The sequence below is a fragment of the Ranitomeya variabilis genome, chromosome 8, assembly GCF_051348905.1.
Source record: "Ranitomeya variabilis isolate aRanVar5 chromosome 8, aRanVar5.hap1, whole genome shotgun sequence".
Taxonomy (NCBI): domain Eukaryota; kingdom Metazoa; phylum Chordata; class Amphibia; order Anura; family Dendrobatidae; genus Ranitomeya; species Ranitomeya variabilis.
In genome coordinates this window covers 28,498,680-28,520,208 of record NC_135239.1, presented here as the reverse complement: position 1 = coordinate 28,520,208, position 21,529 = coordinate 28,498,680, and the positions used below count along the sequence as shown (strand labels likewise).

Here is a 21,529-nt window from a genome sequence, read left to right as displayed (position 1 = left end):
GACTCCAGTATCTGGTCAAGTGGAAGGGATACGGCCAGGAGGATAATTCTTGGGTGAATGCATCTGATGTTCATGCCTCCGATCTGGTTCGTGCCTTTCATAGGGCCCATCCTGATCGCCCTGGTGGTTCTGGTGAGGGTTCGGTGCCCCCTCCTTGAGGGGGGGGTACTGTTGTGAATTTGGATTCTGGGCTCCCCCGGTGGCTACTGGTGGAATTGAACTGGTGTCTTCATCTTCTCTGTTCACCTGTTCCCATCAAGATGTGGGAGTCGCTATATAACCTTGCTGCTCTGTTAGTTGCTTGCCGGTCAACAATGTTATCAGAAGCCTCTCTGTGCTTGTTCCTGCTCCTAGACAACTACTAGATAAGTTGGACTCTTGTCCATGTTTGTTTTTGCATTTTGTTCCAGTTCACAGCTGTAGTTTCGTTACTGTGTCTGGAAAGCTCTTGTGAACGGGAATTGCCACTCTGGTGTTATGAGTTAATGCCAGAGTTTTAAAGTAATTTCTGGATGGTATTTTTGATAGGGTTTTCAGCTGACCATGAAAGTGTCCTTTCTGTCTTCTGCTATGTAGTAAGTGGACCTCAAATTTGCTAAACCTATTTTCATACTATGTTTGTTATTTCATCTCAACTCACCGCCAATACATGTGGGGGGCCTCTGTCTCCTTTCGGGGTATTTCTCTAGAGGTGAGCTAGGACTAATATTTTCTTCTGCTAGCTTTATTTAGTCCTCCGGCTGGGCTGGGCATCTAGAATCAACGTAGGCATGCTACCCGGCCACTGCTAGTTGTGCGTTAGGTTTAGTTCATGGTCAGCTCAGTTCCCATCTTCCAAGAGCTAGTTCCTATATATGCTTATGCTATGTTCTCTTGCCATTGAGATCATGACAGATTTCCTTCCAGTTTTATCCTTGAAGATCTTTTTATTTGTTTACAAAGGATCTTTCCTCTCTCCCGAGTCATCATTTGAATGAAATAACAATTCTGTAGCATCTTTTCTTATAATTCCACAGTGTACCCGTTCCCATTATTCCTCTAGAAAATGTATAAATAAATTGACAACTGGGTGTTACCATAACCTTGTTAAAGAGAACATGTCATCAGCACTTTGTACCCCAATCTAATCACATGGGTAGAAAGGGGCTTTAATGCTGAGTAAATCCTCACCTTTCTTGTAAAAATCTGTTCTGCTGTTTTAGAGAAATCCATTGTTGAAATTGTATGCAAATGAGTTGCAAGTGCAGTGGGCGGTCAGTCACATGAGTCAGGAGGCAGACAGTGGGCGGAGAAAGGCAGAGAAGGCGGAGAGTTGTCAGTGTGGACCCCGCCCACTGCACTTACAACGATGGATTTCTCTAAAACAGCCCAAAGGATTGCTACAAGAAAGGTGAGGATTTACTCAGCATGAAAGCGCCTTGACATACATGTCGATAGCTTGGGTCATAAAAACCTGATGAAAGGTTCTCTTAAAGGAGACATGTTCCCTAAAGAGTTTGATTCTAATGTTAATAATTTGGCGACACCCGGTTGTCAATTTATTTCTAAATTACCAGGAGTAATAGCAGAGGACCAGCACAATACAGAATTCTAAGAATTGTTATTTTATGGGTAATGGAAGTTTTTATTAAAACAAACATGTTAAGAGAGCCGAATGGTCCTTTTTTATATACCGTATATAATTTTTAAAACTATTGGCCTCTTACCTATCTTGTTTTCATGGTCAAATAAACCCATTGACACAACAAAAATCAGAACAAAACTGTGTTTTGCTTAGTGCAGGGTCTAAGATAGCGATGCATGACATAGTAATTAAAAAAATCCAAATAGGCAATACCTGTATCAGGCTCAACCCCTGTGGGCACTTAGCGTTCATAGCAAAAGTGGGCTCAGCATTTGTATGCTGATTTTAAGTATCACAAATGAGTTTAAATATATGGAGAACTGTGAAAAGAATGTATTTGCTAATGTCACCCATAAGGCTAAGTCCCTAATTGTGCATTGCACCCATAGGCAACCTTATAAATTGGGTCTGTATATAACAGTCCCATTTCCCTGCGATCAGTGCTTGAGTGAATGTTTCTGTTTGTATGAAAAATGGCCTAAATAATTTTCTTAAAATATATCAAATTTTCACATTTGGTCCTAAAAACTTCAGATTATGTCTCTGGTCTGAAGCTTGTTGCTTTACGGGGGCCCAATGGTCCCTTTGTCACAAGAAGGAACAACGGTATTGCATGGGGAGACCAGTACAAATTTTGCATCGGGTCCCAAAAAATTCGAGCGGCACCTGAGAACGTGAGAACGTCTTATCGTTGCTGAAAATCTGGATGTTGAGTTATTTGAAGACAATTTGTGAATGAAAACAGATGACGGAAGCTGCGATGAATTATTGAAAGCCATGACTCACGTACAATGCCGGATTCTTACATTACACGAGGACACAGAAGCTGCTGCTGTTGAGCTACACGCTGGAAACAGAGCTAACCGGTTTTACCATGGGAAGGGCGCTGTAAATCGTCATCCCCATTGAAAACTGTTTGATGAACTGTTACGTTACCTGCCCTCACCTCTAAAGAGAACGTGCTGCACTACAGGCTGCTGCAACAGTCTCATCAGACTCAAAGCTGTAACGTATCATGTAGCGTAGGGATTGTAGAGCCCTAATTGGGGATTTAGCGACTTTATAGAGGATTTCAATTTGGAGATAGTTTTGACAAAAGAAATCTGGTTTTGTTTTGTTTTTTGCCTTTTTTTTCAAGAAAATCTTCACTTTGTTGAGTATTGTTTTTCGCCGGAAAATTTGTTTCGTCTAGTTCATTTCCTGTGAAACGTTATGTCTTCTGTTATGGGGTGATTCTGATCCTATTTCTTATGCTTTTTTTGTAGGGACCTGAGGGTTTGCCGGGAGAACCTGGGCCACCTGGAGATCCTGGAGAAAAGGTTCAGTTAATGTTTTTATATTTTGCGAGGGTTTCTTAGCAAATTTTCCATGTTAGGGGGTCTCATCATAAGAGCTGAATAACTGGTCAGAATCGTCAGGCATGGGCTGATCTCTCGACAGCTGTCAGTAAGGGACGCTCATTTACCTATGTCGGCCATTATTGGTATCATAGAGGTGGGCTTTTATCAGAATTTGAGAGGGTGGTAAATGGTTTGTAGTCAATAATATATTAACAGCAAATACACAAAGGTATACAAGGGTCTAGTGATGAGCGAGTGTGCTATTTACTCGAGTTTTCCAAGCATGCTCGGGTGTTCTCCGAGTATCTTGGGCATGCTCGGAAATTATGTTTGGGTCGCCGCAGCTGCTAGTCAGCCTGAATACATGTGGGGATTCCCTAACAAACAAGCAATCCCTGCATGTGTTCAGGTTGTCTAACAGCCATAAATCATGCAGCTGCGGCGACATAAACATAATATACAAGCACGCCCAGGATACTCGGAGAACACCAGAGCATGCTCAGAAATCTCGAGTAACGAGCACACTCATATCGATAACCACGACCATGAGCTGAACCTGGTGAGGTATATCCTCGAAGTCCCAGGATACAATGAGCAGCTGTTATGAAGCCCAGACACGTACTGATGGTGCTGCAGGGTAACACTAGAAGCTGTTGTGGCTGGACAGTAAAAGGAGGCACAGAACTGGAACCACAGGAACCGATGAAGCAGAATTTTAGCAACTGCAAAAGACGTGGAAGGGTTGTAGATGTAGTTAAGCTGGGTTTTCCGCTGAATCGAAAGTTGAATAAACACAGCAATAAAGCAACGTTTACACAATGGCAGAGCTAAGTAAGTTACAGAGTCCAGGCAGAACTAGCACAATGGTATCACAGGGTTGACTCAGAGACAGAGTTGAGTTTGTCATGGAGTCCTAATGCCAAATTGACAGAGTGCTATAGCACAGCTGGATCAGCAGCAGAGCTGAGTTAGTCAGAGAGTCCCAATGTCGAACTGGTAGAGTGGCATAGCAAAGTTGACTCAGCAGCAGAGCTGAACGAGTCAAGGAGTCCAGAGCTGGCAGACTGGTAGAGTAGAGTTGAAACATGAATGCCTACTGCCTGAAATATCAGCTGAAGTTTTGGCTTCTGAGCTGAGCTAAATGGCCCAGGTACAGGAGTAGAGAGAGCCAGTGGCAGCAGAAAGAGGAGACGTGGTCGGCGCTGTATCTAGTAGAGGAGAGTTACACAGTCGCTCTTAAAAACAAAGAATGAAACAGAAAGTCATAAGATGTTACCTCCCTTACTACTTATTTTTTTGCATTTGTGGTTTTTGTGCTTTATATGAAATATTTTTAGCATAGTAAATCATTGTTGTTAGGGTTGGCGGAAAGCACCGAGTATATACAGTACAGACCAAAAGTTAGGACACACCTTCTCATTTAAAGATTTTTCTGTATTTTCATGACTATGAAAATTGTACATTCACACTGAAGGCATCAAAACTATGAATTAACACACGTAGAATTATATACTTAACAATAAAGTGTGAAACAACTGAAAACATGTCTTATATTCTAGGTTCTTCAAAGTAGCCACCTTTTGCTTTGATGACCGCTTTGCACACTCTTGGCATTCTCTTGATGAGTTTCAAGAGGTAGTCACCGAGAATGGTCTTCCAACAATCTTGAAGGAGTTCCCAGAGATGCTTAGCACTTGTTGGCCCTTTTGCCTTCACTCTGCGGTCCAGCTCTCCCCAAACCATCTCGATTGGGTTCAGGTCTGGTGACTGTGGAGGCCAGGTCATCTGGCGTAGCACCCCATCACTTTCCTTCTTGGTCAAATAGCCCTTACACAGCCTGGAGGTGTGTTTGGAGTCATTGTCCTGTTGAAAAATAAATGATGGTCCAACTAAACGCAAACCGGATATAATAGCATGCCGCTGCAAGATGCTGTGGTAGCCATGCTGGTTCAGTAGGCCTTCAATTTTGAATAAATCCCCAACAGTGTCACCAGCAAAGCACCCCCACACCATCACACCTCCTCCTCCATGCTTCACGGTGGGAACCAGGCATGTAGAGTCCATCAGTTCACCTTTTCTGCGTCGCACAAAGACAAGGTGGTTGGAACCAAAGATCTCAAATTTGGACTCATCAGACCAAAGCACAGATTTCCACTGGTCTAATGTCCATTCCTTGTGTTCTTTAGCCCAAACAAGTCTCTTCTGCTTGTTGCCTGTCCTTAGCAGTGGTTTCCTAGCAGCTATTTTACCATGAAGGCCTGCTGCACAAAGTCTCCTATTAACAGCTGTTGTAGAGATGTGTCTGCTGCTAGAACTCTGTGTGCATTGACCTGGTCTCTAATCTGAGCTGCTGTTAACCTGCGATTTCTGAGGCTGGTGACTCGGTTAAACTTATCCTCAGAAGCGGAGGTGACTCTTGGTCTTCCTTTCCTGGGGCGGTCCTCATGTGAGCCAGTTTCTTTGTAGCACTCGATGGTTTTTGCAACTGCACTTGGGGACACTTTCAAAGTTTTCCCAATTTTTCGGACTAGCTGATCGTCATTTCTTAAAGTAATGATGGCCACTCGTTTTTCTTTACTTAGCTGCTTTTTTCTTGCCATAATACAAATTCTAACAGTCTATTCAGTAGGACTATCAGCTGTGTATCCACCAGACTTCTGCTCAACACAACTGATGGTCCCAACCCCATTTATAAGGCAAGAAATCCCACTTATGAAACCTGACAGAGCACACCTGTGAAGTGAAAACCATTCCCGGTGACTACCTCTTGAAGCTCATCAAGAGAATGCCAAGAGTATGCAAAGCAGTCATCAAAGCAAAAGGTGGCTACTTTGAAGAACCTAGAAATATAAGACAGAATTTCAGTTGTTTCACACTTTTTTGTTAAGTATATAATTCCACATGTGTTAATTCATAGTTTTGATGCCTTCAGTGTGAATGTACAATTTTCATAGTCATGAAAATACAGGAAAATCTTTAAATAAACAGGTGTGTCCAAACTTTTGGTCTGTACTGTATATATGTATTATTAGGTGCATTCGCAACCCGGGGTCCACCGTGCAGGAGAGGAACCTGCTGCTGGCAAATGGCGGCGGTAAAAGCGAACTCTGTTAACTCCACCGAGTCGCTAGGAACAAGATGCTGTGCCCTGTTAACCTCACAGAGGTACACAGCTACCAACCAGAGCAAACTGTGGTCATGCAGTCAGAGAAAATAGACAAACAACTCCTCACCGGAGGTGCCGGTATTCTAGCGGCTTATTTCAGCCAAACCCTAACCGCATCCAGACATGAACACACTGGCGCTGAGCTCATAAACATTGCTTTGATACTAGCGCATGGCCGTGCAGCCATGCGAACCTTTTATAGCTGCAGCAACTTCAGGACCTTCCTAGAGGACCAATGGGAGCTGCTGCAGTATCTGAGCATGTGACCCCCGACCTCCAATGAGAGGTCTTACCCTGGGCATGCTCAGAAGGGGAAAAGCAGGACTTAGTCCCAGAGATGTCTGCTCGCTGCTGACCAGTACTGGCTGCAAAGGCAGAGCCTGGAACAACAGTAGTAACCAGTCACCCAGTATCAGCCTGAGCCTGACGCTGGTACTGACGTCTCCGCTGAGCAGGCTCCACTGCGGCTGGAGAAGAATGGGAGACCGCAGCGGAGGTGGTTCGAGATTCCCCCTCTGCAGAGGCGGGAACTCGACACCTAACAATTGTTTTGTTTTTTTTCTTTTATTTGCACCCCATGCATTGTTCCAAATGATGCAAATACATACATCTTTCCTGTATAGTCTGCATAGACTGTGCTTCAAACATTTGTATATTTAAAGCATCTTCATTGAGTTGGAGTTGATGGTCATAAAGTGTCAATACAGGGTGCAAAAAGAGATGGAGTAGAGTCAATACCCAAAGACTAGCAGGAGAGTTGACTGCAGCGCCTTGTCTGTGCTCATAGTGTCACTACTCCGCCTTATCTGGGCCTCCGGCAGTGCAGTACAGCTGTCGTCTGTCAGTAAGTCTCCCCTGACAGATATTAATAAGGAGATGACTCTGCTGACATTGTCCCAGTCTATTCAGTTAAGTGAACAGAAAAAAAACAGGATATGTCATCCTTTATACATTGTGTGTTCTAGAAGATGGCAAACAAACTACAATAATTGAAGGATTTTCAAATATTAATATCGACACCAATAAATGTATGTCATTTTCTGTTGAAATGCTCTTTAGTAACATTCCATGTGACACTAATTTAGAAAAATGTTGGTTAATACTACATCTGAAAAGATAGTTGCAACACAGGAATACTCTAAAACCCATTTGCAATCATTATGTCTAATTCGAACACTCTTTGAAGAGGGAGATAAGGATTTATTGTTATTTCTGCTCTGATCCGGCTGCTTCAAGGAAAACGTGGACGGAGGCAGCTTGTACAAAAATTCCAAATACCTATTATCTCTCAAAGTCATAAATTGATGTTAAGTAGGTGTAATTATGTAAGTCATGAAAACATGGCTTCAATATTATGTAAACATAGTGGTCAGGATTGTAGGCATTCTTACTGTCTGTGCACACGATGTCTTTTTCAGGGGGTCCACTCTGAAACCCTCCTGAAGAAGCGCCCAGAAAACACTCAAAAGAATGTACATACAGCTGCTGAAGCATCTGTATACATTACAATCCCAGGAAAAGACTAAAACAATGAAAGTGAAAGTTAATTAAAAAAAAAACGTTTTCACAAATATAAAGAAATAAAAAAAACATAAGTTTTTGAATCATCCCTCTTTTTTTTTCAATCCAAAAATAAAGAAATTAAAAGAAACAACCATATTTGATATCACTGAGTCCGTAATCGTCCAATCTGTGAAATTATAAAATTATTTAATCAATATTTACGGTACTATTTTTTTCTGTTTATCAAGTGTTTAAATAATTTTTAGTGATTTAAAAAAAAAAACCACCATTTACAATAAGTTATGATCAAAACTCCCTCTCTGCACAGAGACCTCTGCACAGGTCACAGAGCATGCCCACAGCAATTGCCATTAATATTGCAAAAATGCAATTGTATGTCTGTAAAAATTATGTTCTATGATGATATCAAACCTGACCAGCCTCTCTAGTTATGGACGTACATGAGCTGGATGTTCTCCATGGAACGGCTGTTTAGTGCATAGTCTGAAGAAGCCACATATTTTAGTTATTTTTTGGTGCTCCCACAACTGTAACATATATGTCTATCAATAAATCTATAAGTTATGATGTTTAGTGAATGGTGTAAATAAAATAAAAAAAGATGGAATTGATTTTTTTTTATGCATTTTTTCACAAAATGAATATGAATTATATGCAAATATATACTAAATGTACTAAGGAATGGCACGTGAATAATGTACATGTCATCCTGTAAAAGACAAGGCCTTGTATAGCTATCACAATGTCAAAGTAAAACAGCTATGACATATAAAAAGACTAAAAAAAAGTTCATGTTAGTCCAGGTCTAAATCGGTCTGATCTTCAAGGGGTTTAAGGAATTTCTTCCTGTTTTTGTGCATTAGAGTAAAAATTAATTTTAAGATATACAAAATATTGATAAAGGATACATTATACTTAATTATGGCGTTTTATTTTTCCCAGGGAGAACGCGGTAATCCTGGTCCTGAAGGTCCATCTGGTGAAAAAGGGACGCAGGTATAAAAAAGTATAAACAATCATATTGTGTCCTGTCCATCATGACTCATTGAAGAACGTGGATCTCGTGTATGAAACTAAAAAGGGTATTACATATTGGCATAAAATAGAAAAATTCAATATTTGCTTCCCGAACCAGATCCATTTCTCCATTCTCACATATGACATTTGACATAAACAATATTATGTGACCGCTGCAGCCAAACAGCGTCCGCTAATCGGCTGCAGCCCTCAGTTTTGTCCAAGTGGAAAAAATACTGTTTTTCATCTTAAAAAAAAACTGTTAGGGCTGCAGGCAATCGACGACCACTGATTGGCTGCAGCTGTCACATAACATTATTTGTCAGGTGACCTTCGGGAGACACAGCGCTGAAAAAAGAGGAACAGGTAAGTATAGAGTTTTTTTTAATTTATGCTTCACCCTGGGATTATTAATAAGGGGCTTTCTGGACTTATAATTGCGATGTGTCACACATAAGTTAGGCCTTCTGTATTAGTTTGGTGGGAGTCTGGTACATGCAAGTATGAAACAGATCATGAAGAGATTGCACCAGCGTCAGGTCCCTTCAAATAGCTGATCTTCTGAGGTTCCCCGGAAGAAGCTAGCGGTGAAACGCGCGTCGGGGTGGGGAGTCTGTTGTGATTTTGCTTTTTGCTCCCTCTAGTGGTCATTAGTGATTTTACTCTGGAGCTTCTGTCTTTTCCTATATCCTCACCTGGGCCGTTAGTTCAGGGGCGTTGCTATATAAGCTCCCTGGACCTTCAGTTCAATGCCTGGCATCGTTGAAATCAGAGCTAATCTGTTGTGCTCTTGTCCTATGATCCTGGTTCCTGTATTTCAAGCTAAGTCTTCTTCCTTGCTTTTTGCTTTTGTTTTGTTTGGTATTTTTGTCCAGCTTGTTCCAATCTGTATCCTGACCTTTGCTGGAAGCTCTAGGGGGCTGGTGTTCTCCCCCCGGACCGTTAGACGGTTCGGGGGTTCTTGAATCTCCAGCGTGGATTTTTATAGGGTTTTTGTTGACCAGATAAGTTATCTTGCTATATTCTGCTATTAGTAAGCTGGCCTCTCTTTGCTGAACCTGGTTCATTTCTGTGTTTGTCATTTCCTCTTACCTCACCGTTATTATTTGTGGGGGGCTTGTATCTTGCTTTGGGGTCCCTTTCTCTGGAGGCAAGAGAGGTCTTTGTTTTCTTCTCCTAGGGGTAGTTAGATTCTCCGGCTGGCGCGAGTCATCTAGCGATCACCGTAGGCATGATCCCCGGCTACTTCTAGTGTTGGCATTAGGAGTAGCTATTTGGTCAACCCAGTTACCACAGCCCTATGAGCTGGATTTTTGAATCTTGCAGACTTACACGTTCCTCTGAGACCCTGTCCACTGGGGTCATAACAGTATGCCAGGCCAGTATTAAATGTTTAATGCATTGCAGAAGTGGGATTATAAGAAAGAAAATTTTGAGGTTTTTTTTTCCCTCTCTCATTTTTTTTTTTTTCTTTTCTTTTCCCCTTTACCTCAGAGTGGCTTAAGCTTGCTGCAGACATGAATGTCCAGACCTTGATTACAAGTGTGGACCAGCTTGCCGCTCGTGTGCAGGGTATACAAGATTATGTTACCAGAAATCCTAGGTCTGAACCCAAGATTCCGATTCCTGAACTGTTTTCAGGAGACCGATTTAAGTTTAGGAATTTCAGGAATAATTGTAAATTGTTTTTGTCCCTGAAACCTTGTTCGTCTGGAGACTCTGCTCAACAAGTAAAAATTGTTATTTCATTCTTATGGGGTGACCCTCAAGATTGGGCTTTTTCGTTGGCGCCAGGAGATCCGGCATTGGCTGATATTGATGCGTTTTTTCTGGCGCTCGGTTTACTTTATGAGGAACCCAATCTTGAGATTCAGGCAGAGAAAGCCTTGCTGGCTATGTCTCAGGGCCAGGACGAGGCTGAGGTGTATTGCCAAAAATTTCGGAAATGGTCCGTGCTGACACATTGGAACGAGTGTGCACTGGCCGCTAATTTTAGAAATGGCCTTTCTGAGGCCATTAAGAATGTTATGGTGGGTTTTCCCATTCCCACAGGTCTGAATGATACCATGTCCCTGGCTATTCAAATTGACCGGCGGTTGCGGGAGCGCAAAACCGCAAATTCCCTCATGTTGTTGTCTGAACAGACACCTGATGTGATGCAATGTGATAGAAAAACCGCAAATTCCCTCATGGTGTTGTCTGAACGGACACCTGATTTGATGCAATGTGATAGAATCCTGACTAGAAATGAGAGGAAAATTCATAGACGCCGGAATGGCTTGTGCTACTACTGTGGTGATTCTACACATGTTATCTCAGCATGCTCTAAACGTATATCTAAGGTTGTTAGTCCTGTCACCGTTGGTAATTTGCATCCTAAGTTTATTCTGTCTGTAACTTTGATTTGCTCACTGTCATCTTATCCTGTCATGGCGTTTGTAGATTCAGGTGCTGCCCTGAGTCTTATGGATCTCTCATTTGCTAAGCGCTGTGGTTTTTTTCTTGAACCATTAGAAAATCCTATCCCTCTTAGGGGTATTGATGCTACGCCATTAGCAGAAAATAAACCGCAGTATTGGACACAGGTTACCATGTGCATGACTCCTGAACACCGCGAGGTGATACGTTTTCTCGTTCTACATAAAATGCATGATTTGGTTGTTTTGGGGCTGCCATGGTTACAGACCCATAATCCAGTCCTTGACTGGAAGGCTATGTCAGTGTCTAGTTGGGGCTGTCGTGGTATTCATGAGGATTCCCTGCCTGTGTCTATTGCTTCTTCTACGCCTTCGGAAGTTCCGGAGTATTTGTCTGACTATCAGGATGTCTTTAGCGAGTCCAGGTCCAGTGCATTGCCTCCTCATAGGGAATGTGACTGTGCAATAGATTTGATTCCAGGCAGTAAATTTCCTAAGGGAAGACTGTTTAATCTGTCGATACCTGAACATACCGCTATGCGTTCATATATCAAGGAGTCTCTGGAGAAAGGACACATCCGTCCGTCTTCTTCCCCTCTTGGTGCGGGATTCTTTTTTGTGGCTAAAAAGGACGGATCTTTGAGGCCTTGTATTGACTATCGGCTTTTAAATAAGATCACTGTCAAATTTCAGTATCCTTTGCCGCTGTTGTCTGACTTGTTTGCCCGGATTAAAGGTGCCAAGTGGTTTACCAAGATAGACCTTCGTGGTGCGTACAACCTTGTGCGCATTAAGCAAGGGGATGAATGGAAAACCGCATTCAATACGCCCGAAGGTCATTTTGAGTACTTGGTGATGCCTTTTGGGCTCTCTAATGCCCCTTCAGTTTTTCAGTCCTTTATGCATGACATTTTCCGGAACTATCTGGATAAATTTTTGATCGTTTATCTGGATGATATTCTGTTTTTTTCTGATAATTGGGACTCGCATGTGGAGCAGGTCAGGATGGTCTTTAAAATTTTGCGTGAAAATTCTTTGTTTGTCAAGGGCTCAAAGTGTCTTTTTGGTGTACAGAAGGTTCCCTTTTTGGGGTTCATTTTTTCCCCTTCTGCTGTGGAGATGGACCCAGTCAAGGTCCGAGCTATTCTTGATTGGACTCAGCCCTCGTCAGTTAAGAGTCTTCAGAAGTTCTTGGGTTTCGCTAACTTCTACCGTCGTTTTATCGCTAACTTTTCTAGCATTGTGAAACCTTTGACGGATATGACCAAGAAGGGCTCCGATGTGGTTAATTGGGCTCCTGCTGCCGTGGAGGCTTTCCAGGAGTTGAAACGTCGGTTTACTTCGGCGCCTGTTTTGTGCCAGCCTGATGTCTCGCTTCCCTTTCAGGTTGAGGTGGATGCTTCAGAGATTGGAGCAGGGGCCGTTTTGTCGCAGAGAGGCCCTGGTTGCTCTGTTATGAGACCTTGCGCCTTTTTCTCTAGGAAGTTTTCGCCTGCGGAGCGAAATTATGATGTGGGCAATCGGGAGTTGTTGGCCATGAAATGGGCATTTGAGGAGTGGCGTCATTGGCTCGAGGGTGCTAAGCATCGTGTGGTGGTCTTGACTGATTACAAAAATCTTATGTATCTCGAGTCTGCTAAACGCCTGAATCCTAGACAGGCCCGCTGGTCATTGTTTTTCTCCCGTTTTGACTTTGTTGTCTCGTATTTACCAGGTTCAAAAAATGTGAAGGCCGATGCTCTTTCCAGGAGCTTTGTGCCTGATGCTCCTGGAGTCGCTGAACCTGTTGGTATTCTTAAGGATGGTATTATCTTGTCAGCTATTTCTCCAGATCTGTGACGTGTGTTGCAGAGATTTCAGGCTGATAGGCCTGATTCTTGTCCACCTGACAGACTGTTTGTGCCTGATAAGTGGACCAGCAGAGTCATTTCCGAGGTTCATTCCTCGGTGTTGGCAGGTCACCCAGGAATTTTTGGCACCAGAGATCTGGTGGCCAGATCCTTTTGGTGGCCTTCCTTGTCTAGGGATGTGCGGTCATTTGTACAGTCCTGTGGGACTTGTGCTCGAGCTAAGCCTTGCTGTTCTCGTGCCAGCGGTTTGCTCTTGCCCTTGCCTGTCCCTAAGAGACCTTGGACACATATCTCCATGGATTTCATTTCTGATCTTCCGGTGTCTCAAGGCATGTCTGTTATCTGGGTGATATGTGATCGCTTCTCCAAGATGGTCCATTTGGTTCCTTTGCCTAAGCTGCCTTCCTCTTCCGATCTGGTTCCTGTGTTTTTCCAGAACGTGGTTCGTTTGCACGGCATCCCTGAGAATATTGTGTCAGACAGAGGATCCCAGTTCGTTTCCAGATTCTGGCGATCCTTTTGTAGTAGGATGGTCATTGACTTGTCGTTTTCGTCTGCTTTCCATCCTCAGACTAATGGACAGACGGAGCGAACTAATCAGACTTTGGAGGCTTATTTGAGGTGTTTTGTCTCTGCTGATCAGGACGATTGGGTGACCTTCTTGCCGTTGGCTGAGTTTGCCCTTAATAATCGGGCTAGTTCCGCCACCTTGGTTTCGCCGTTTTTCTGCAACTCTGGTTTCCACCCTCGTTTTTCTTCGGGTCATGTGGAACCTTCTGACTGCCCTGGGGTGGATTCTGTGGTGGATAGGTTGCAGCGGATCTGGAATCTTGTGGTGGACAACTTGAAGTTGTCACAGGAGAGGGCTCAGCGCTTTGCAAACCGCCGCCGCGGTGTGGGTCCCCGACTACGTGTTGGGGATTTGGTGTGGCTTTCTTCCCGCTTTGTTCCTATGAAGGTTTCCTCTCCCAAATTTAAACCTCGTTTTATTGGTCCTTACAAGATATTGGAAATCCTTAATCCTGTATCCTTTCGCCTGGATCTTCCTGTGTCGTTTGCTATCCACAACGTGTTTCATAGGTCCTTGTTGCGGCGGTACGTTGTGCCTGTGGTTCCTTCTGCTGAGCCTCCTGCTCCGGTGTTGGTCGAGGGCGAGTTGGAGTACGTGGTGGAGAAGATCTTGGATTCTCGTCTCTCCAGGCGGAGGCTTCAGTACCTGGTCAAGTGGAAGGGCTATGGTCAGGAAGATAATTCCTGGGTGGTCGCCTCTGATGTTCATGCGGCCGATTTAGTTCGTGCCTTTCACGCCGCTCGTCCTGATCGCCCTGGTGGTCGTGGTGAGGGTTCGGTGACCCCTCACTAAGGGGGGGGTACTGTTGTGATTTTGCTTTTTGCTCCCTCTAGTGGTCATTAGTGATTTTACTCTGGAGCTTCTGTCTTTTCCTATATCCTCACCTGGGCCGTTAGTTCAGGGGCGTTGCTATATAAGCTCCCTGGACCTTCAGTTCAATGCCTGGCATCGTTGAAATCAGAGCTAATCTGTTGTGCTCTTGTCCTATGATCCTGGTTCCTGTGTTTCAAGCTAAGTCTTCTTCCTTGCTTTTTGCTTTTGTTTTGTTTGGTATTTTTGTCCAGCTTGTTCCAATCTGTATCCTGACCTTTGCTGGAAGCTCTAGGGGGCTGGTGTTCTCCCCCCGGACCGTTAGACGGTTCGGGGGTTCTTGAATCTCCAGCGTGGATTTTTATAGGGTTTTTGTTGACCAGATAAGTTATCTTGCTATATTCTGCTATTAGTAAGCTGGCCTCTCTTTGCTGAACCTGGTTCATTTCTGTGTTTGTCATTTCCTCTTACCTCACCGTTATTATTTGTGGGGGGCTTGTATCTTGCTTTGGGGTCCCTTTCTCTGGAGGCAAGAGAGGTCTTTGTTTTCTTCTCCTAGGGGTAGTTAGATTCTCCGGCTGGCGCGAGTCATCTAGCGGTCACCGTAGGCATGATCCCCGGCTACTTCTAGTGTTGGCGTTAGGAGTAGCTATTTGGTCAACCCAGTTACCACAGCCCTATGAGCTGGATTTTTGAATCTTGCAGACTTACACGTTCCTCTGAGACCCTGTCCACTGGGGTCATAACAGGAGTCGCCACTTATACCTTCAGGTAGCTATATTACGCATACCCGAATTTTGGACTGCAGTTTGTTTCCCCTTTTACTGCTAAATTTATTTCTGCTGAGCACTAGTAGGGGATTGTACTGTGTCTTGTGGGTTTTTATAGCAATAGCACTGATGCTTTATTGGCTGCTATACCTGACTATATTCAGATACTTATTTTGTTGTACTGTTAATTCCTTAAGGGATTTTGTGGCGTCTCTCATTGTAAAACATTTCTGCTTTTTTAATACCCCTTGATGATATTGTTTTAATCTATCATTAATTTAAAAAAATGGTATATGGTATACACTCTGGATCTCTTCATACAACTGAGATTGTGTTGCATCTGCTGACACTGACACTGCCTCCGATCCCAGCATTGTAACCCGTCAGATGTGACCATGGAATCTGGGGAGTTTGACAGAGGGAGAAGGCTCCCTCTGTTAGCCCAAGTTTTTTGAGTGAGGGAGACCTACCGTGGTTCCCTGCGCAGCCATTTTGCCACTAGTACTAATGTGCGGGAAAAACTGTGTAGAGGACGCCAAGCCGAAGCAGTGCTGCGGCCCCTTCAATCTCAGGATCGGGGGGGGGGCCTTAGCCATCATTGAAGCCGCATTTACTCTATAAGATAATTATGAACAAGCGTTCTTAAAAATGTCCATTTCCTGATAATTTTTCTTTCGATCACCCTGCAAAACGCTCATTCATGGGGTGTAATGATCTTCTGCGCAGCACAAAAGATCATTGTTCTCGGCAGCACAACATCTTGTGTAAACAGGACTTGTGCTGCCGAGAACCAGCCAATTGATTTGCCTGTGTAAACAGGCTATAAAATGACCGATCGGCGGTTATATCGTGCCGTCAGACGATCTATGTAAACAGAGCTTTCGTGATGGCCCATCCTAGCGATAAGCCGTCACATATCCTTGAAGGTTGGGTCACACGGTAATATAAAATTACAAAATCGCTGCGATCGCTGCCAAAAATCTTTTACATTTCTTGTGACAATCGCGATCTTGTTTCTTATAGGGAACAATTGCGTTTGCAGTTATCCCGCGACCCCATGTAGTCCCATGGAGATCATGTTGCATCTCGCCCTGTTTTCCCAGCAGCGGTCAACCACTGCTAGTAATGGGGCAGCTTTCCTGCCAGCACACATGTCCTGCTATGTACAGTATTATATAATACCCATGTAATGGATACGACAGCGACTGCAGAACACTCCATACGCCGTCTGTAGCTGAATGAACACATTTCCTTTGGCCGGGAACGCTCACTGACAGACTGGAACCAGAAAGTTACGTAAAGATTGTTTTGTGGTTTCAATGGCTCTTGCAGATTTTCCGACTTTCTGCTAAGCTATTCAAGCCTGAAATAATGTTTCCATCATTAGTATTTATGCTTTAAACAGTCGCAGCGACCACCAGGGTAACGTTACAAGACTTATTTAATGGAAATGTAATTTAACATCTCTGTGTAAATTGCCGCAGGACATATAGAGCTGGAGGAATTTGCAAAACAGCAAAAATTCTAAAGCTGGAACCAAGTTTACTAAGATCTTCTCCCGTCCCCGTAGGCACTACCTACACAGGGCTCACCACAACTACATGTATTTTGCACTTAGAAACATAACTTTTGCTCATTCAAAACCACAAACGTTAAATACTACAGACTGTACCCAAACAGAGGGGCTATCTTCATCAGTGGACCGCCTGTCTTCTACTGTAACGGCACAGAAACACCAAAATACAAGGGGCAGGGGCAAGGGGTTTTTTGCCAATGAATATAGCCAACAATTTTTAGCTATTTAAAAAATGATGTGTTAGAATTTTTTTTCAATAAAATAATTTACTAAAATGTCATCATTATTATTATTAAGCTCCACTTCTGCATTATTAACGACACAATAGAAAGCTTCTCCTGCCTATGTAACGGGAAGTTAGCAGTGATGTGTATAAATGGGGCTGGCTGGCAGGTTCAGTTCATTAGCTGAGCCAGTCCCCTTTATACACCTCACCAACTTGCTTACTAATAGACTTGTGTTATTAAGCTCCACTTCCAAACTAGCCTCAAGACAATAGAAAGCTTCGTTCATATCACTATCTGTTGATTTTTGACCATTAATGTGTATGAAGTGGGCTGGCAGCCAGGTTTATTTCATTAGTTAAGTCACTCTGCAGTCGCTCAGTGACTACAGACTGGTAAATCCTCACAGGGCGCACACTGCGTGCTGTCAGGATTCACCAGCGCCAACAGCGCATGGTCATGTAACCGCAAGTATACAATTTGAATAGCTCTGGCCACATTCCAACTAGACTTCTCTGGTCTCGCTCAATTCACTTGTATTGAGCGAGGCCGCGCACGTCTAGTCGGCATGTGACCACGCTTGTGCTCATGCGCCTGCCCTCTCCTGGAGCCAGTCCTGGAGAATCCTGAAAATACACAAGTCTGCAGTCACATAGAATTCAGATTGGAACCCCATGCCTGGACAACCCCTTAAAGCCAGTCCCATTCATACACATCGACAACAGAATTTTCACTTTATGCACAACTTGAATACTTCACACCATCTTTATAAATGCGCCATCTGTGATTTCTCAATGTAATGTGTTGTTATATGTAGTTGATAAATGTGCTGCACCCAGATGCAACAGACATTCCCTGCACCCATATGTAATCTGCGTGCACTCACACTGGGGTACAGACATGGAAAAACTGTTTACTGGAAAAAGCCCTGGAGACCTGACCCTGATCTCACTGGGTGATTTACAGCTCTCCCTAAAGACTGACTCATAGGAAAGGCTGTCAGTCATTCTGTGTGGGAGAGGAAGCCAGGACTCATTGCCTTTCTCCATCCAAGTTGATGTGAATACTTTTCTGCCCAATGATGACAGAAGTATTCTAGGAGTGATACCGTTATTGGCTAACCAGAAAATAATATGTTTGCAAGCTTTCAGAGCACAGTGGCTCCTTCTTCAGGCAAGATTACAAATAGATTAATAAGAAACAAGCACAACATTTAAAGAATACTAAAGCAGGACATTTGTTAGGGCGTGGGAAGTGTGATGAGTCCATAGATAAGCCAAGGTACTCAAATTAGGCATTTTCTTACAAATGGAGAGGCAGTGGGAATAATGTTCTTAAGGTACCTTCACATTAAGCGACGCTGCAGCGATACAGACAACGATGCCGATCGCTGCAGCGTCGCTGTGTGGTCGCTGGGGAGCTGTCACACAGACCGCTCTCCAGCGACCAACGATGCCGAAGTCCCCGGGTAACCAGGGTAAACATTGGGTTGCTAAGCGCAGGGCCGCGCTTAGTAACCCGATGTTTACCCTGGTTACCAGTGTAAAATGTAAAATAACAAACACTACATACTCACCTTCGCGTCCCCCGGCGTCCGCTTCCTGCAATGACTGAGCGCCGGCCCTAACAGCAGAGCGGTGACGTCACCGCTGTGCTGTACTTTTACTTTACGGCCAGTCAGTCAGTGCAGGAAGCGGACGGCGGGGGACGCGAAGGTGAGTATGTACTGTTTTTTTTACTTTTACAATGGTAACCAGGGTAAACATCGTGTTACTAAGCGCGGCCCTGCGCTTAGTAACCTGATATTTACCCTGGTTACCATTGTAAAACATTGCTGGTATCGTTGCTTTTGCTGTCAAACACAACGATACACGGCGATCTGACGACCAAATAAAGTTCTGAACTTTCCTAAATGACCAGCGATATCACAGCAGGATCCTGATCGCTGCTGCCTGTCAAACTCAACGATATCGCTAGCCAGGACGCTGCAACATCACGGATCGCTAGCGATATCGTTTAGTGTGAAGGTACCTTTAGTTATCCTGAGTCCATCTGGTGGAGGTGTGAATTGTATCCATGTAGTGACTCATAAATCCAGGTGTTCAATTGAGTCCTAGTGTCAACGAATTAAACATATTCATTAGTTTGTATTCCCAAATTTTTCTTTCCCTGTGGTCCTTAAAATTACCTTTTAGTATTAAGACTTTTAAGTCTGTCATACTGTGTCCAGATCCAGAGAAATGTTTTCCCACAGGCGTGTCCATTTCATTCCTGATTGTGTGTCTGTGTAGATTCATCCTAGTTTATATAATATATATATATTATATAGATACTTCCAGGGCACCTCGTGCATTGTATCATGTACACCACGTAGGAGGATGTACAAGAAAAGGAACCCATGACCTTATAGTCCTGATTTGTGTTTGGTACACGGACTATATCTGTTGGTAATATGTGGGTACACGTTTTGCATTTTGTATTGTTATAGGGGAATATGCCGGTCACTGATGGTGATGAGAGGACACTTCTGACAAGCAGATTCCTTAAGTTAGGGGGCTGTTTATAGGAGAGAAGTGGTAGTTCTGGGAATATGTCTTTCAATTTGTGATCTCTATGGAATATGGGTTGGAGATCAGCACCCATTTTCCTTAGGATGCTCATGTGGGGGTTGTATGTGACCACAAGAGGTACCCTGTTGTTATCCTCTCTCAGTTTGTAGACCAGAGGGACTCCAGATAATTAAGAACATTATTCCCACTGCCTCTCCATTTGTAAGAAAATGCCTAATTTGAGTACCTTGGCTTATCTATGGACTCATCACACTTCCCACACCCTAACAAATGTCCTGCTTTAGTATTCTTTAAATGTTGTGCTTGTTTCTTATTAATCTATTTGTAATCTTGCCTGAAGAAGGAGCCACTGTGCTCTGAAAGCTTGCAAACATATTATTTTCTGGTTAGCCAATAACGGTATCACTCCTAGAATACTTCTGTCATCATTGGGCAGAAAAGTATTCACATCGATTTTTCTGGCTAACACGGTACCACAATACAATTTGTTATTGTCCATCCAAGTTGACATTCACCACAACTTTTTTGCAAGAAAACACTGAATCAAATTATAGAAATCAACACATAGTGTAAAGGCCCCGTCTCACTTAGCGATTTACCAACGATCACGACCAGCGATATGACCTGGCCGTGATCGTTGGTAAGTCGCTGTGTGGTCGCTGGGGAGCTGTCACACAGACCGCTCTCCCCAGCGACCAACGATCAGGGGAACGAGTTCGGCATCGTTGAAACTGTCTTCAACGATGCCGAAGTCCCCCTGCAGCACCCGGGTAACCAGGGTAAACATCGGGTTACTAAGTGCAGGGCCGCGCTTAGTAACCCGATGTTTACCCTGGTTACCAAAAAAAACAAACAGTACATACTCGCCTTTCGGTGTCCAGGTCCCTTGCCGTCTGCTTCCTGCTCTGACTGAGCCGCCGTACACTGAGAGCAGAGCGCAGCGGTGACGTCACTGCTGTGCTCTCACTTCTCACTGTACGGCCGGCAGTCAGTGAGAGCAGGAAGCAGACGGCAAGGGACCTGACGGACATCAGAAGGCGAGTATGTATTGTTTGTTTTTTTTTACATTTACGCTGGTAACCAGGGTAAACATCGGGTTACTAAGCGCGGCCCTGCGCTTAGTAACCCGATGTTTACCCTGGTTACCAGTGAAGACATCGCTGGATCGGTGTCACACACACCGATTCAGCGATGTCAGCGGGGCCTCAACGACCAAAAAAAGGTCCAGGCCATTCTGACACGACCAGCGATCTCACAGCAGGGGCCTGATCGCTGGTACGTGTCACACATAGCGAGATCGCTATGGAGGTCGCTGTTGCGTCACAAAACTTGTGACTCAGCAGCGATCTCGCTAGCGATCTCGCTATGTGAGACGGGGCCTTAACATATACAAGACAGTGTGTATATATATTGCATAAGTTCTATATTTTGTATTGTTATTAATATTACTTATCATTTTAGGGCTATCCAGGACCCCCCGGCATACCTGGGCCACTTGGCCCACCAGGATTACCAGTAAGTGATAGACAAGGAATGGAATCAAAATCCTCCTCCTCCCGCGCCTAAGGCAGCTGCTGAGTGCAGGCTCCATATCTCATTATCCACTTCTGCTTTGATCTTGAGACTGCCATCATTTTATAGACAATCATCTTGGATATCGCATACATAAATTTGACTTGCAACTATTTAGCATATGATTAATTATGCAGATTCTTGTCACTGCATTGTTGCTGTTTTGCTCCTAAAGATCTAAATTTGTAATTTTTATTATTTTGTTAGTATTTTGTAAATCTTTGTTTGGCTTTCAACACTGCCTGAATCCCTCTGGTCATGCTCTCGATCAGATTCAAACATGTATCGATCGAAATCTGATTCCAGGTTTCTTCTACACGTTCTAAAAGTTGGTGCATATTAGTCGATTTTGGGTATGTATACAGCTTTTCTTCAACTCTACCCACAAGTGTTGGATTGGGTTGAGGTCTGGGGTCTGTGGGGGCCAATCCAGCCCCTCTACTTCATTGTCATTGAACCATTTCTTCACCAACCTCACCGTATGCTTCAGGTCGTTGT

At 43.8% G+C, this 21,529-nt stretch overlaps 1 protein-coding gene across 1 annotated transcript in view; it reads left to right on the top strand.

Moving 5' to 3' along the window:
• COL24A1 (collagen type XXIV alpha 1 chain) overlaps positions 1–21,529 on the top strand; it is a 256,293-nt gene that overhangs the window by 157,670 nt on the left and 77,094 nt on the right. The window contains exons 25-27 of the mRNA XM_077278882.1: positions 2,890–2,943; positions 8,597–8,650; positions 20,921–20,974. Of these exons, the coding sequence (XP_077134997.1) occupies positions 2,890–2,943; positions 8,597–8,650; positions 20,921–20,974 (162 nt within the window). The remainder of the gene's footprint in view (positions 1–2,889; positions 2,944–8,596; positions 8,651–20,920; positions 20,975–21,529) is intronic.